The sequence below is a fragment of the Desmodus rotundus genome, chromosome 11 (assembly GCF_022682495.2).
Source record: "Desmodus rotundus isolate HL8 chromosome 11, HLdesRot8A.1, whole genome shotgun sequence".
Classification (NCBI taxonomy): domain Eukaryota; kingdom Metazoa; phylum Chordata; class Mammalia; order Chiroptera; family Phyllostomidae; genus Desmodus; species Desmodus rotundus.
Window position 1 is genome coordinate 64,164,840 of NC_071397.1, and position 14,949 is coordinate 64,179,788.

Below are 14,949 nucleotides of genomic sequence, written 5' to 3' on the forward strand. Positions count from 1 at the left end.
CATTTTCTCAACATAGACGCACCAAAGGGAATCAAAAAGAAGGGATTTGAATCTTGAAAGAAACCAAGCAGTTCCTTATTTATCTCAGCTATCTGAATGATCGATAGTTTTCGAAGTAGTTGCTTTGTAACTAATTCTTTGAAGCTGGAATTTTGTTTTTGATTAATGTCAGCCTGAAGTAGTTAAGCTATGAAAATTTTTACATATGCCATGACCAAATAAATTGCAGCTGTGTTTTCAAACTATATATTAGAAGTATTCTAGGTTTTTTCCTTCAAGAATGATAGCTATGCTCAAGACCACCTTACACTGATTAGGGGTAGTGAAATTTGCAACTATTAAATCAACACTACGGTTAGATAAACAGAAAGCTTGCATGTCTGGCTTCATTAGCTGTTTTTGTGCTTGAACAGTTATAACACAGGACATGGAACTGGGCCCATTTGGATAACTGATTCACACTGCTTTTGAAATCTTCTAGAGAGGTTGTCATAAAATTAGGGCTACTCGTCTAAAATCTAATTAAACACCCCACCTCCCCTTTTTTGCTTTATCTGCATATATTGAGTCTTAGAAATGTATTAACTCTGTGTTAAAGTTAAAGCCATATTTATGTAAGAAAAATTTAGTCCTTTATGCATTCCCTTTAATGCTAGTTTTTAAAAATTATAATACTTTAAACTTTTAAGTTATAAAAATAATGTTTCTTACTATACCCTCACTTCTGCCTAGCAGTAACCATATTTCCTTGCACATTTACAAATTGTGTGTGTGTGCAAGAAACAAAAATGAGATCATAGTTTACATAATTGCCTGAAAGATTTTTTTCACTCATTAATGCATAATGAAATGACTTCCTTTTTCTTTTTACACTAAAAGTATGGGCAGTAGCTGAATAAATAAGCATCTTCTTGAGACATAAATTTTCATGAGAATTTATACCTCTGAAACTTCTTTCATCTCACCTCTACCTTAGAACTGAAAGATCACTCCTAACTTTGTGATGCCACAGAGTGGATAGACACCCCATAGGACATATACACCCCATAGGACAACACTCATTGTGACATCCCGTTTCCAGCTGAACTATAGTTTCACTCTGGCCACGTTCCTAATCCTACACTGAGGGCTGGATTACATGATTTTCCAGCTTTAAAGGTAAATGACTCTACCTAGTCACAGCCCGGCTTACCTGGACGTTTTTCACAGCTCTCCCAGGAGCCACACCTCCCAAATAAATAGGTCCTTTGATTCTCCAGGAAGCTCTAGTAGGTGGAAGACTCTCTTCTAGAACTCGAAGGCCATCAATTATCAATCGGCCACTGCTCTTTTCCCGAATAAATATCACCTGGATGGAGAGAAGGAAAATAGCACATCTCAAGTACATTCCAGGATTAGGGGAAAGGCTGTGTTGCCTTTCCTCCCAACTTATTGCAATACTGTGGAAAATCTGTAGCAGTTCTTTAGAAAAAGTAGTCCTCCTCTGAAGGTCCGAAGTTTGTCTCTTCCTTTAAAGCTTGACTGAAAGTCACAGCCTTAATTTCTGAACACAGCTTATATTTAACAGAGCGCTTCCCAGTTGGCCAGCCCACATGCTATCTCCTAAATTTATTGCAATTTTATGTCAGCTTATATTGTCTAGTCTTTCCAGTCCATACACACTGACTTGCTTCAGTTCAATACTTAGGTAGTTCTCCCTGGCATATCCTGTCTTCTTAACAGATATACTTCTCACTTTGTATCTTCCATAGCTTAGTCCGTAACAGACATTCACCAATTGTTGCTGAATATTTAGAACATTATAGGCAGTAGGAAAAAATCAAGGGAAAAGTCCTTAGAAACCAAACTTCAGTTTGTGTTGGCCATAGATTCTTTGATCAAAATAATTGCATTAAAATAAAAAAGTGGATTGGTCAGAAAATTATATTCAACCTGTATTGCTTTTAAATAGTGTGCTTCAGGATTTTTATAAGAAATTAATAAAAGTTTTTGAAACTGAACTATGAGCATATAGAAATAATTTTTAAATAGATGTTTCTAGAGAAATCCACAGTAGGGCATTAGTGTCAGTCCATTTGCCAGTGGTGGGTGGGTATTTGTAGGTAAAAATATTCTCTGCCTTCAACTTACATCATGCCACAATCCATCATTATATTTCTCTTGGCTTCTAATCTTCAGTTTCTTGTGGCCAACATTAAACATGAAAACCAGGCGGCCATGGGCTAAGAATAGCGTCATGAAGTCATTTTCTTCTTGATCTGAGACATAGAAAATCATCCCATGGGAGGAACGTGTTCTCAGACGAATGGAAAACTGAGACCTAGTAATTGAAAAGAAAAAGGTCACCACCTGTAAACTGAGACTGAGGGTGACCTTTGACTTCCCAGAGCAGTAAGTAGCCATGCTATCTACTATCAAGAGTATTGCTTCTAATGATCCCTTAGCATTAATGAATATTGGGTAAGCACTGCTAGTTCAAAAATGTAAATCCTTCTCCTCTTCCTTATACAATAGAGATACATTCCACGTTTAAGGAAGTGTTTCAGTTAAGGATCACATTATGTCTTGCTTTAAAAATGTGGTTGCAATTAGTTTAGTAAAAATCTGTATGTTAAGGAAGCTTATTCATGTGTACAAAATACTAGTGAGTAATTAACGTGTATAATTTATACATATAGAAATTTGCCCAGAAACAACATGATTTGTGACCTATCTAAAATACAGACTCATTTTTTTCCCAGAAAAAATTAATTGACGGATATCATATGTTAAGACAGCCACCAAAGTGCACAAATTAAAACTTTCCAGGCCATAGGTAAGATACATTTATTAGGTTAACTTCTAGATTCTTCTTGAAGAATCCAATATACTGATTTTACCTACAGGTAAATAACAAACTAGAAGGCATTAGGTAGGGGTTTCTTATTGAATGTGCTGCCTGTATAAGTATTTGAAATAATATATAGGAGAACTATATAAGAATATTTGGGTGCTAATGCTTTAAAAGAAATTTTAATAATACTAAATAACCTAGAGATTTGTGAAATATGAGGAAGGGATGAGGCACTTCAGAGGTAGCTGGAGGGCCAACAGAGATGGAAGCATATTTATATTTTCAGTGTCTTTCCTTAACCTTCCAGCAGTTCAGAAGCATTCCCATGTATGATCCGAAAGCAGTTTGTATGGGGGACGGAAGGTGATGTCAGTGTTAGATGAGGCCTGATATTTGCCCCATCTTTCTTTTGTTGACTGTCTTTTCTTTTTTGTAAGACACAAGAAAACTCCTAGGAGAAATGCTGCCTTACACACCTTACTTTTGGGAAGAAAGTCACAGAGAATATAATTTATTGGAAAGCATAAATTATGTACTATTTAGTATTCATTTTGATGGTAAAGGAATATGATTCAGGCGGCCCAGAGAGGACATATCACAGGAAAAAGATGATACATGGCAAATTAAGATGAAGCCCAGTCATGGTATTAAGTTTTCAGAAAAGTAGTGTGCTACTTTACTTTTCACCAAAATCTCCTTTTAAGTGTTCAAACTCTTGGCGGCTGTTGGCTGTTCCTCCGTACTGATAGGCATGCTCTATTGCTCTAGGGCTGTTGGAGAGGTGGCAATGGGAATCTCTTGGAGCATTCCTCTCTAGGAATTTCAAGCCAAGAGGGTCCCCTGAAGGTGCATCTTTATTTTTCTCTCCCTATAAGAATAGGAAACAAATAATATTGGGGGATAAAAGTGACATACTAGTAGCAAAAATTCATTCGTTATTTCCTTAACAACAACAACAACAATAAAATAATTAACACAGGTACTAACTGTGCATTTCCCATTAGTGAAGTTGTATTTATGCATACCACCCTAAGCAAATGACTGTGGTGGCCGCAGCAGTAACGGCAACCAACCGCAACATAACTTGTTAACAGATCCAAAATTCTAGTCTGTGACGGTAAAGCAGAGTTAAACTGGAGCTACAGGGATAATGCTCTATCATTTAAATTAAGTGCACATCTTAACCAATGGTGATAACAAAACAGTTGGCAATAAAATAACCACAAAGCATCAGTCAATAGAATCCACGTATTATAGGCAATAGTATAACTTTAACACACACATATTATTATTTATACATGCTGTTGAACAAGTTAAAATACTTAGGAATGTCTTTAAAATATTTAAGAATATTTTTGGTGATATGATATGTAGCAAACTTTTATGTGAAAGATATAGAACAACTTAAAAAAATTATCTTGTGCTCTTAAAACTGTACCGTTGATTTTAAAATTTAGAGTTGTGAAACTACAGGCTACTATTTAATGATTATTTATTTTCTGAAGCAAAAGTAAATGCAAAGAAATTTGATCATTCAAGCAGTTATTTATTCAAGCAAATGTTTATTGATTACCTATTCGGTAGAAGTGAAGGAGAAAGAAATCAATGTTTCTGTAAGCTTCCTTGGGCAGTGTGTGGTAGGGAATAGAAAGGTGAATGAGAGATTGTTCTTGTATTTTAAGAAACTGAAAATCTATTTAAAAGGATAGGTGTATAAGTAATAAATTGGAAGACAAGTTGGTGCCAGATCGAAAGAACCTTAGATGACTTGCTAGAGGATGGGGTTTTGTTTTTTAAGTGATGGGGAGTCACAAAGATTTTAGAAGTAGAGAGTTGCCAGATTTGATCCACTTAAGAAGAAAGCTTATAGGAATGGCAGAGAGGAGAGAAAATGTTTGGTAGTGGGGAGAACTAGAGAATGCGGCAAGAGCCAGGATGAGGGAGATACAGGATTTGACAGGAAAAAAAAAAATCCTGGTTCCAGATTATTGAGTGAACACACCCTTAGTTTCCACCCCTAATTCCCATTGAAATGTCAGAAGAACTGTTCACATAAAAGTAAATCCATCCTAGTCCTAGACATACTAGAACAAAGCAATATAAAAATTTCCATAAAATATAACACAGTTTGGAACAGATTGACGATAAAATTCTTGATCTGGGCAAAGGCAGGACCTTCCCCCCAAATCAGTGTTTCAGGTAAAAGCCAGGATTACTCTCAAAGTCCAAGTGCGGTGGGCAGAGGGCAGGCAGCTGTGCCAGTCCTCTGCTCTAAGAACACCAGATCTTAGTCTGGTTCTTGCAGGGGAGACTCTCATAGAGGCGGTTAGGTTAGAGAAAGTGAGGTGGTGTTCAGAGACCCATCCCAAGGAAAAGCCCACCTAGTCCCACCATCTCCTCTTCCCTTCCTCACATAGTAGTCAGGACTCGGAACCTGATTCATGCTGCGGAAGGAGGTTTCTCTCTTGGATGGAGGATATACACAGAGTTACGAACATTTTTTTTGGCCCAGGCCCTCACCTATAAACTATTAGCTTCAAGCCATGAGTGGGCACAAGAGGATGGAGTGGGGCTTCAGGAAGACTTTTCCTCTAACATAACATGGGAAATTTCCCCAAACTCCATGCTGTTTTCCAATCTTAATGAAGCAACATGCCTTAGAATGGGAGATATGATCATCTTTGTTTCATTGAAGGAAACAGGAAATGCTTGGCATGGGGCCTGGAAGGTGGGGGTGAGAGGTGGTGGGGATTTGGGGACTTTCTCCAATTCTGGCTATCTCTCATTCTCTCCATTCCTATGGAGAGGGTCTCTTTTTCAGAGCATCCACTTAACTATGGGAAGAGAGCAACAGTGAATTTAGACTACAGCGGCTCAGCAAAGCCTGAGGTTACTGGACCATGACACTCTCAGTTTATCTGCCCTGCCTTTCTGTGCTTCAATGTGAGAAAACATGGACTAGGTCTTTTCTCTTGTCTTTTACAAAAATTAATAAACACTGGTATCTTTATATATGGCAACCAAATACTATAAATCCTCTAGCTATATGCTCTGAATATTAATGCCAATAAAAAAGAGAGGTTATAATTTACTCACTTCACTACCATGTAGTACAGAGACAGTTTATTATCCTAAAGTGTCTGTGTGGGGGGGGATTCTCACTGAACCCCATTAGACTCTGACCTTACCCATGTAACTTATTTCTGAGGGTCTATTAATTGCAATCCAACTAGTGGTACTAATTTCAATTTAGCAATGTTCCTTTGTTTCAGGTAACAGCAAAACTATTTAAGTTACTTAAGAAAAAAAGGACAGTATGTTATAAGGATGTAGGAGTATCCTGAAAACACAATCTAAGAGAAGAGAGTATAGTGGGTTCCTGCGAGGGGCAAGAATCAGGAATTGGAAAGCCAGGAAGACACAGGCACTCCTTTTCTGGGTGTTCTGCTATCTTGGCTTTGTTTTTTTCAGAATGTCTGTTGTTCTTTATTTGAGAGATGGCTTTCTGCCTTTTTCTCTTTAAAGCAATTTTCTTTTTCTGTAGAATTCAGGGGTGTCCAACCTTTTGGTGTCTCTGGGCCACACAGGAAGAAGAAGAGTTGTCTTGGGTGACACATTAAATATATAAACACTAACAAAAAAAGTCTTATAATGTTTTAAGTAAATTTATGATTTTGTGTTGGGCCACATTCATAGCCATCCCGGGCTGCATGAAGCCCATAGGCCGCAGGTTGGACACCCCTGCTAAGTGATTAACACAGAGCTCTTAGGTTTACATGTTTTCTATCCAATGACCAGCCTAGACTAGTTTCTCTGGGTTCTCAGTTTCCATAAATAGAACATGATGACACAGCTTAGTTGACATGATCTACCCTGGTCCAATTATCTATATCAATGCAGATGAGGTCACACACCTAAAATAATGGGGCTCCCTGGTAGGTAAGGAATCAGTTCTCAAATGAGGGAGTAGTTGGTCAGATACCCTAGAATGATGTCTATTGCAATGCAGAGAATGTTTATTATCACATAAACACCAACTGAGAAGATAATTTTCCAATTAAATTTGAAAACATAAAAATTACAAAAAGTTTTCAGGCTGGAACATAGGTGGCAAGACAAGTACTCTTACTAATGAAGAAATATAAAATCACTTTTACTTTTTTGGAAAATAATTTGCTTTGACCCAGTAATCCTGACTCTAGGAATACATCCTAAAAGTTTATTCAGCAATATGATCAAAGATTAATGTCTTTATCCATAAAAGAAGGAAAACTGGAAACAACTGAAAGTCTACTACTGGTTAAATATAAAAAATGCATAAAATGGAATATTAAAAAGTTATTGTGAAAATAAATTATTATAAGCCCATCCCAAACCAGTGTGGCTCTGTTGGTTGGGCATCATCCTGCAAAGCAAAAGGTCACTGGCTTGATTCCAGGTCAGGGCACTGGCCTGGGCCTCGGGTTCAGTCCCAGGTCAGGGAGCGTACAAGAAGCCAGCCAATCAATGGTTCTCTCTCACGTGAATGTCCCTCTCCTTCTTTCTCTCCCTCCCTTCCCCTCTTTCTAAAAACAAAATGTTTAAGAAAATTATTGTAAGCTAAAATTGCCATCATTCAGCCTTGATAAAAATTTAAACCAGAGGCCAAAGTTTTTCTTGGTAGCTATTTAAGAAGCTATTGATGCAAGGGTAAATATAGGAGAAGTTACCAAACACTGACACTTTAATTACTAAATAATATAGGTGAGATCTATACTGATTCTGTATCTTATTAGAAAGTTGAGTTTCTAAGACTTTTTACCATAAAGACTAAGAGATTCTTATAATATTGAAAAATTTGTGTTAATAATTCCAAGAGCTGTTGACTATAACCTTGAGGCTATGAATGTTTCTTTAGGAAACTATATTTGCTAGACAGCCTCGTACAGAAAGCTGTATCCATTTAAAGGGATAAACCATTTGCTTTAGAAGGCTGATCTTCTTCATCAGCCTATGGTATTAACCAGCTCTCTATGACCCACTGGTCAGTGCTCAGCTAAAAAATTCTCAGGATGAACTTTTTAGCATCAAATATAAAGATGACAGTAAGATTCCATTATAATTTAATAGTCTCCTCTGAAAAATCCTTCAAAGTATCCTTTAGCAAAATCCTTCATAAAAACCAATGAAATTATTTGTCTGCCTGAATCACTTCATAAAATAAAATCTTCCATGTGAAATTCAGGAAGGAATCCTGAAAAACTTCTAAGACTTTATCACACGTGAACAAAATTATTACATTGATAAAGAAATCATGGAACAGAGGGACATTTCATAGGGATTCTGAGAAAGGTCCTACATAATCTGAAATAGATGGTCAGTGAAAAACCAAGACATAATGGGCAGTGAAAAACCACCAGATGTACGAAGCTGGTGGGCATACTCCCCTCTGCCGATGGTTCCAAAGCCAGTCTTAGGAAGAAACTAGTTCTTCCCCTGGAAATATGCTCAGCCTCACTAGCATTCAAGAACATGCAAATTAAAACCCCAATGAGATCATTAAGTTGACTAAATTATAAAAATTTGACCATATCCAGTGTTAGCAATTGTGAGGGACTATAGATTCTTTCAAATGCTATTTGTGACAGTGTAATTCCCTTTATCTAAGCAATTCCACTTTTAGGAATTGACCTCCAGAAACACTCATGAGACTTTATAGGCATATAATAGCTTGTGTATTGAATGTTTAGTCTATGCCAGGCACTGTGTTAACAGCATTGCAAGCATTAATTCATTAATCAACTCTATGATGAAGACAGCTAATATTTATTAAACACCTATTATGTACATTGCTTTAGGCTCTTGGGATATATCAATGAATAAAACAAAGTAGTTTGCATTCTAGCAGAGGAGAACAACAATAAATAATAAATATAATAAAGTATATAATCAATTAAAATGACAAGTACTATGGAAAAAAGAACAACTAGAAAAAGGCAAAGGAAATCAGTAGCACTATTAGTGTAGGTAGCTAGATAATAAAGGAAAGGGGCAAAAAGAATCACACATTAAGAAGCCACTAAACTGGGAAGCTGAATTCAATATTGGGCCTGCTTCACTAGGAAGTTACAGCTTCACACACTCCCCAAGGAACCACTGATCCATTCCCCAAAGATTACCATGGGGAGGGATAAAACAATAAAGGAGACATTCCCCATCTGGGCACATGCCCAGTTGAAGCTAAGATGGCACAGGAAGGGGTAAAATTCCACTTTGAGGCATATGCAGAAGCAGCTAAGATGGTGACCATAAAGATCTGTCCATCTAGCCTGGGAAAAGCTTCAGATTGTATAAGGGACACAGAACCCTAATCTAGGATCTGAATTGGTTAGGGGGAGGATCCAATGCAAGCCCATGAAAGCCTGGGATGTTGACTGGTTAGTTTGAAGAAGTGCCTGGTCCATCCTAAACCCGAGATAGTATAATCCCAGCTTAACAACGAAACTCTTTCTCTCTCTCTCTCAGTAATATGTGCTCACTCTGTTTGCTGGTGCATTTTCTCTCTATTGCAGCCATGTGGCCCTAGCAGCCACCTGGGGCCCACAGCAGACTTTGCAGGGTACACAGTGAGCTGGACCACAGCCGGGAACACAGACTAAGTTAGCCAGATGGTGACAAAGACTGGACTGGAATGAACCAATGGCACAGAACTTCTCGACCTTGGCCATTGTACTGGAGTTGATGAAGACAAGGCTAGATACTTTTTTATGGTGAGACAGATGGAGATGAGACACTGGAGCTCAACCCCAGTCTTTGCTTCGGCTGCTTTAATAAACCTTACGGCTATGTCACAACCTCCCACACATAGGGCCCTGGAATGTTTTCCTTGTGACTCTGTGAAGGAACTTCATTGTCACTGGTGACAGTACTGTGGAAGGCAGGAGGAAGACAGGAGTATAAAGTAAGGGGTTAAAAGTAAGCCTCATTAAGAAGATGAGAATTAAGCAATCCTACGAGGAGGAGAAGGAATTGTCTGTGCAGATATTTGGGGAAAGAGTGGTCTAGGCAGAAGAAAAGCTCAAGTAAACACCTTAAAACTAGAGTGCACATGGTCCATTCTAGGAATAGCCAGACAATCAGTGGGGGGGGAAGAACATGTGAGGGAATAAGGATAAGACCTCTAATAACATTGTTTGAACTTGGGCTTTTATTCTGAGTGAAGTTGGGGTCCATGTTGAACAGAGGAGTGACATAATATGATATATTTATAAGGATTTGGCTGTTGTGTTGAGAAGAGACGGTTGGAGAGCCAGACAGAAGCAAGGAGGCCTGTTAAGAGGCTATTGCAGTAATTCAGATGGGAGATGATAGTGGCTTGGACCAGGGGGAAACACTGGCCCCTGAACACATTGTTAAAATTGTATAGGAAGGGATGGGTGGGGAAGGTTAGGCTAAAAGAATGAGAAAGAATGGTAGTCAGAATGCAATTTAAGAACTCAATATTTAAGCCCTGGCTGGTATAGCTCAGTGGATTGAGCATGGGCTGTAAACCAAAGGGTCGCCAGTTCAATTCCCAGTCAGGGTACATGCCTGGGTTGTAGGCCAGGTCCCCAGTGGGGGCCACGTGAGAGGCAACCACACATTGATGTTTCTCTCCCTCTCTTTCTCCCTCCCTTCCCCTCTCTCTCTAAAAAAAAAAAAAAAAAAAAAAAAAAGAACAACTCAAGATTTTGGACTTCAGTCAAAATGGAGGCGTAGGTAAACACGGCTCACCACCTCACATAGCCACAACAAAAATCACAACTAAACTACAAAACAACTACCACTCAGAATCATCAGAAAATCGAGCTGTATGGAAGTCCAACAACCAAGGAATTAAATAAGTCACATTCATCCAGACAGTTTAGAGGGGCAGAGACATGGGGATGTTGAATGGGCAGTCCCACACCGACGTGGTGGATAAAAATATGGAGGGACACCTAGGGAGCGAGGGATCCCAGCCCCATACCATCCCAGCCCCATACCAGACCACCCAGCCCAGGGTTCCCGTGCCAGGAAGAAAAGTCCCCATAACTTCTGGCTGTAAACACCAGTGGGGGTTGGAGTTGTAGAAGAAACTGTGGGATTCTCAGGCATTTCCTCTTAAAGGGCCTGCAATGGACTTAGGACTTACACAGATTCACTTCTTCTGGGCTCTAGCCCCAGGGTAGCAGCTGGAAGGGCATGAGTGGCATATGGGGAAAAACTGAAGTATCTGGTATTAGGGTGAGTTCTTGGGGACAGCTTCCTCCAGGACAAAACTCCAGAGGCCAGGCATCAGCCATTGTCCTTTTTCTGAGCTCTTTCCCACATAGAGCCACAGAATGGCAACATCAATCTGAGACTCCATCAACCTGGTTCACATGGGTTTCACCACCCTGGTGATTACCTAAGGCTCTGCCTTATCCACCTTATGGGTGCACTTTTCTACAGTAGGCCATGCTACTAAGACAAGGAAGTAGCTCTGCCTAATATATAGACACAAACACAGGGAGGCTGCCAAAATGAGGAGACAAAGAAATATAGCCTAAATGAAAGAACAGAATAAAACTCCAGAAAAATAACTAAACAAAATGGAGAGAAGCAGTCTATAAGATGCAGAGTTTAAAACATTGGTGATCACGATGCTCAAGGAACTCATTGGGTACTGCAACAGCATAAAAAAGACCCAGGCTGAAATGAAAGTTACACTAAGTGAAATAAAGAAAAATTTACAGGAATCAACAGTGGAGTGGATGAAGCTGAGAATCAAATTGATGATTTGGAACATAAGGAAGAAAAAAACATTCAATCAGAACAGCAAGAAGAAAAAAGAATCCAAAAAACTGAGGATAGGGAAAGGAGCCTCTGGGTCAACTTCAAACATACCAGTATTTGAATCACAGGGGTGCTGGAAGGAGAAGAGAAAGCAAGAAATTGAAAACTTATTTGAAAAAAATAATGAAAGAAAACTTCCCTAATTTGGTGAAGGAAATAGACATGCAAGTCCAGGAAGCACAGAGAGTCCCAAACAAGATGGACACAAAGAGGACGATACCAAGATACATCATCATAATTAAAATCCCAATGGTTAAAGATAAAGGGAGAATCTTAAAAGCAGCAAGAGAAAAGCAGTTAGTTACCTGCAGGGGAGTTCCCATAAGGCTCTCAGCTGAATTCTCAAAAGAAACTTTGCAGGCAAGAAGGAACTGGAAAGAAGTATTCAAAGTGATGAAAAGCAAGGACCTACAACCCAGATGACTCTATCCAGTGAAGCTATCATTTAGAATGGAAGGGCAGATAAAGCACTTCCCAGACAAGGTAAAGCTAAAGGAGTTCATCATCACCAAGCCATTATTATATGAAATGTTAAAGGGACTTATTTAAGAAAAGGAAGAAGATCAAAACTATGAACATTAAAATGGCAATAAATTCACAACTATCAATGATTGAATCTAAAAAACAAAGTCAGCAAACAAGCAGAACAGAAACAGAATAATAGATATGGAGGTCATTTGGAGGGTTATCAGTTGGCAGGGGGAAGATGGAGAATGGGGGAAAAGGTATAGGGATTAAGAAGTACAAATTGGTGGATACAGAACAGACAGAAGGATGTTAAAAACAGCATAGGAAGTGGAGAAGCCGAAGAACTTATACCCATGACCCATGGACATGGATAAGGTGGAGGATTGCTGGAGGGAATGGTGGGCACTGGGTGGAGGGGGCAAAGGGTGAAAAACTGGGACAACTGTAATAGCATAATCCATAACATATATTTGAAAAAACTCAAGGTTTTGAAAATGGAAGCTAGGATGGCAGCTCTAGTTGATGACACAGATCAATTGTACATGTGAGTGGTTGAAGTGGAGGGAAAGAAAGAGGGGGAAACAAGGGTAAGATCAGAAACTTTAATAATTTCCATGATTATGACAAAAGCCTGAGACTGTTGCACAAAAGCAAATGAAACTAGAGAATAATGGTACTAACAACATGATATATAAAAATTGTTAAGTATGGAGCGGTTTACCACGCTATTGAAAAGTAGTTGGAAGCATGGGTAAAAGCTGATTCAAACTGTTTTTTAAGGAACAAGAATAGATGCAACAAAGCTGGGAAACTGGAATATCTGCTACTACAAGAACCTTATCTTTGCAAACTAGGGCAAATTCTGCAAAGCATCAGCATCTAAAGTTGTGTGCATGGAATATATAAGGGCAATTGGGAACTTGGCACGGCATTGTCTTTTACCTTTTTATTCTGACTTGTTTTAGATTTTGAGGAATTTTTTCCTTTTTTGTGAAGGAGCAACAATGGTGAAGATTCGATGGGACACTCATAAAGAGAAGTGTGGACCTTTTCAGAATACCGCTGGAAATCTTCTACCTCCACATCTCTGTCCAACCTATGTTTTAAGAATGGGGTAAAAAAGCCTTAAAAATACTGTTCAGAATTACATGATAAAAACTATGGAAGTCAGAGAAGTTTAGCAATTAAATTTTTTTTGTGAGTGTGATAGGTCTGTACCCATCAACCACTATCTTAATCAGAATCCTTGATATGACCATTTAACCAATTTACTAATAACTTTGTGCCTGGTACCAGCACACTCTGACAGATGAGCATGGATTTCCTCACCACACTCTGGATGATTGGGGCCACCTCTGTATTACTTAATCTGTATGAAACTCCTCCCTTGCTTTTTCTTGTACTCAGGGAGTCCTCGTCTTTGTTAAGGACCTGGATGAATGTCTTTGTTTAAAGTCATGTATTAAGTTAAGAACACTTTCTTAAACCTCTAACAAGGGTTTGAGTATGTTGCTTTGTACTGTATCATTAATAAGAAGTACAGAAATAATCACATCTAATGTTTATAGCTTACTGTATGCCTGGTGCTTTATGTGCATTATCTCATTTAATCCTCATAACAAGAGTACCAGGCAGGCACTACTGTTATCTGCACTTTGCAGGTGAAATAACAAAGGTTTACTTCACCAAGTTATACAGAAATTAAAGGGCAAGAAAATCTAATTACAAACCCAAGAATGTCAGCTACTCAAGTACATGCAAGCTTCTAATACTACCCTAATGCCTCTGATACATTTCATAGGTTTGTTTTAATGATGTAAATATTTTCATTACTGACTTGATCTTCTTTATCAATCATGCAGATTTATAAAAAATAAAAATATACCTGGTAAAGTAGGCATTACTTATACAGCCGGTGAAATTAGCATACTGGGGAGTGACGGGTGAGCCACCGAAGTAAAACTTCTTTTCACCTGCTTGTGTGTGTTCTGCTTTCCCTTTGGTGGGGTTCTTACTCCCAAGTCTGCTTTTATCTATTATCAATTCATATCTGCAAAGGACAAGGCTTGTTTACACACCACACAGCTAACATTCTACCTTGAGTTCAAGGTTGCAGGTTTTCTCATGGAATTGAAATGGGACATCTGGTTAATAAAAAAAACAGTAGTTTTCTAGACTCTTTATGAGGCCTAGCATAAAAAAATTAATATTTCCATACACAGTAAAGAACTTCCAAACCATGATTTGGAATTTAAATCCATAAAAGCAAGAAGTTAAGATGACTAGTCATCAGCATTGTTTTTTTCTTTCTTTTTGATGGACAAAACCCCAGAACATACTTCATGGTGATCATTTAAACACATTTGTGTGGGAGCATTTTCACTGTAAAGCACATTAAATGTTTTAATTCTGATTGGAAATGGAGTCCAGAAAAGGCCCACTGATGTTTTCCTTCGTTGGGAGGGCTCCATGGAATTGGGCATGTAGGAGCAGTCTACAGCAGAGGAAACGAAATTCGGTATATACTTTAGAGATAAAGTTAGAGATTTTTAAATGTGGCCATAAATGTAGCATTCTCAATTGCCAAATTTAAAATGAAATGAAACCGGTTTTTGCTGAGCTCCTCCTGTGTGCCAACCACTGCTCTCCACTGAGTAAGGACTATATCCAGGCAGTTCTCTCAAGATTCTTAGCCTATGGTTTTGTTGGGGGGAAAAAACCTTTATATTTCTGTTAAATAATTTTATAGTGACTTATTTTGCATGTCTTGAAAATGAAGAGCAATTTTTTAAAATAGGAGTTAAGTAACTCCT

General features: G+C 38.4%; 1 protein-coding gene across 4 annotated transcripts in view; it reads right to left on the reverse strand.

The window, feature by feature from the left end:
* Window positions 1-14,949, reverse strand: part of LAMA4 (laminin subunit alpha 4) — a 133,039-nt gene that overhangs the window by 7,999 nt on the left and 110,091 nt on the right. For all 4 annotated transcript variants that reach the window (XM_045188685.3, XM_045188686.3, XM_053914064.1 and 1 more), the window contains exons 30-34: window positions 14,022-14,186; window positions 13,079-13,232; window positions 3,514-3,701; window positions 2,131-2,320; window positions 1,193-1,348 (exon numbers count right to left, since the gene is read on the reverse strand). In XM_045188685.3, coding sequence (XP_045044620.2) covers window positions 1,193-1,348; window positions 2,131-2,320; window positions 3,514-3,701; window positions 13,079-13,232; window positions 14,022-14,186 — 853 coding nt within the window. The remainder of the gene's footprint in view (window positions 1-1,192; window positions 1,349-2,130; window positions 2,321-3,513; window positions 3,702-13,078; window positions 13,233-14,021; window positions 14,187-14,949) is intronic.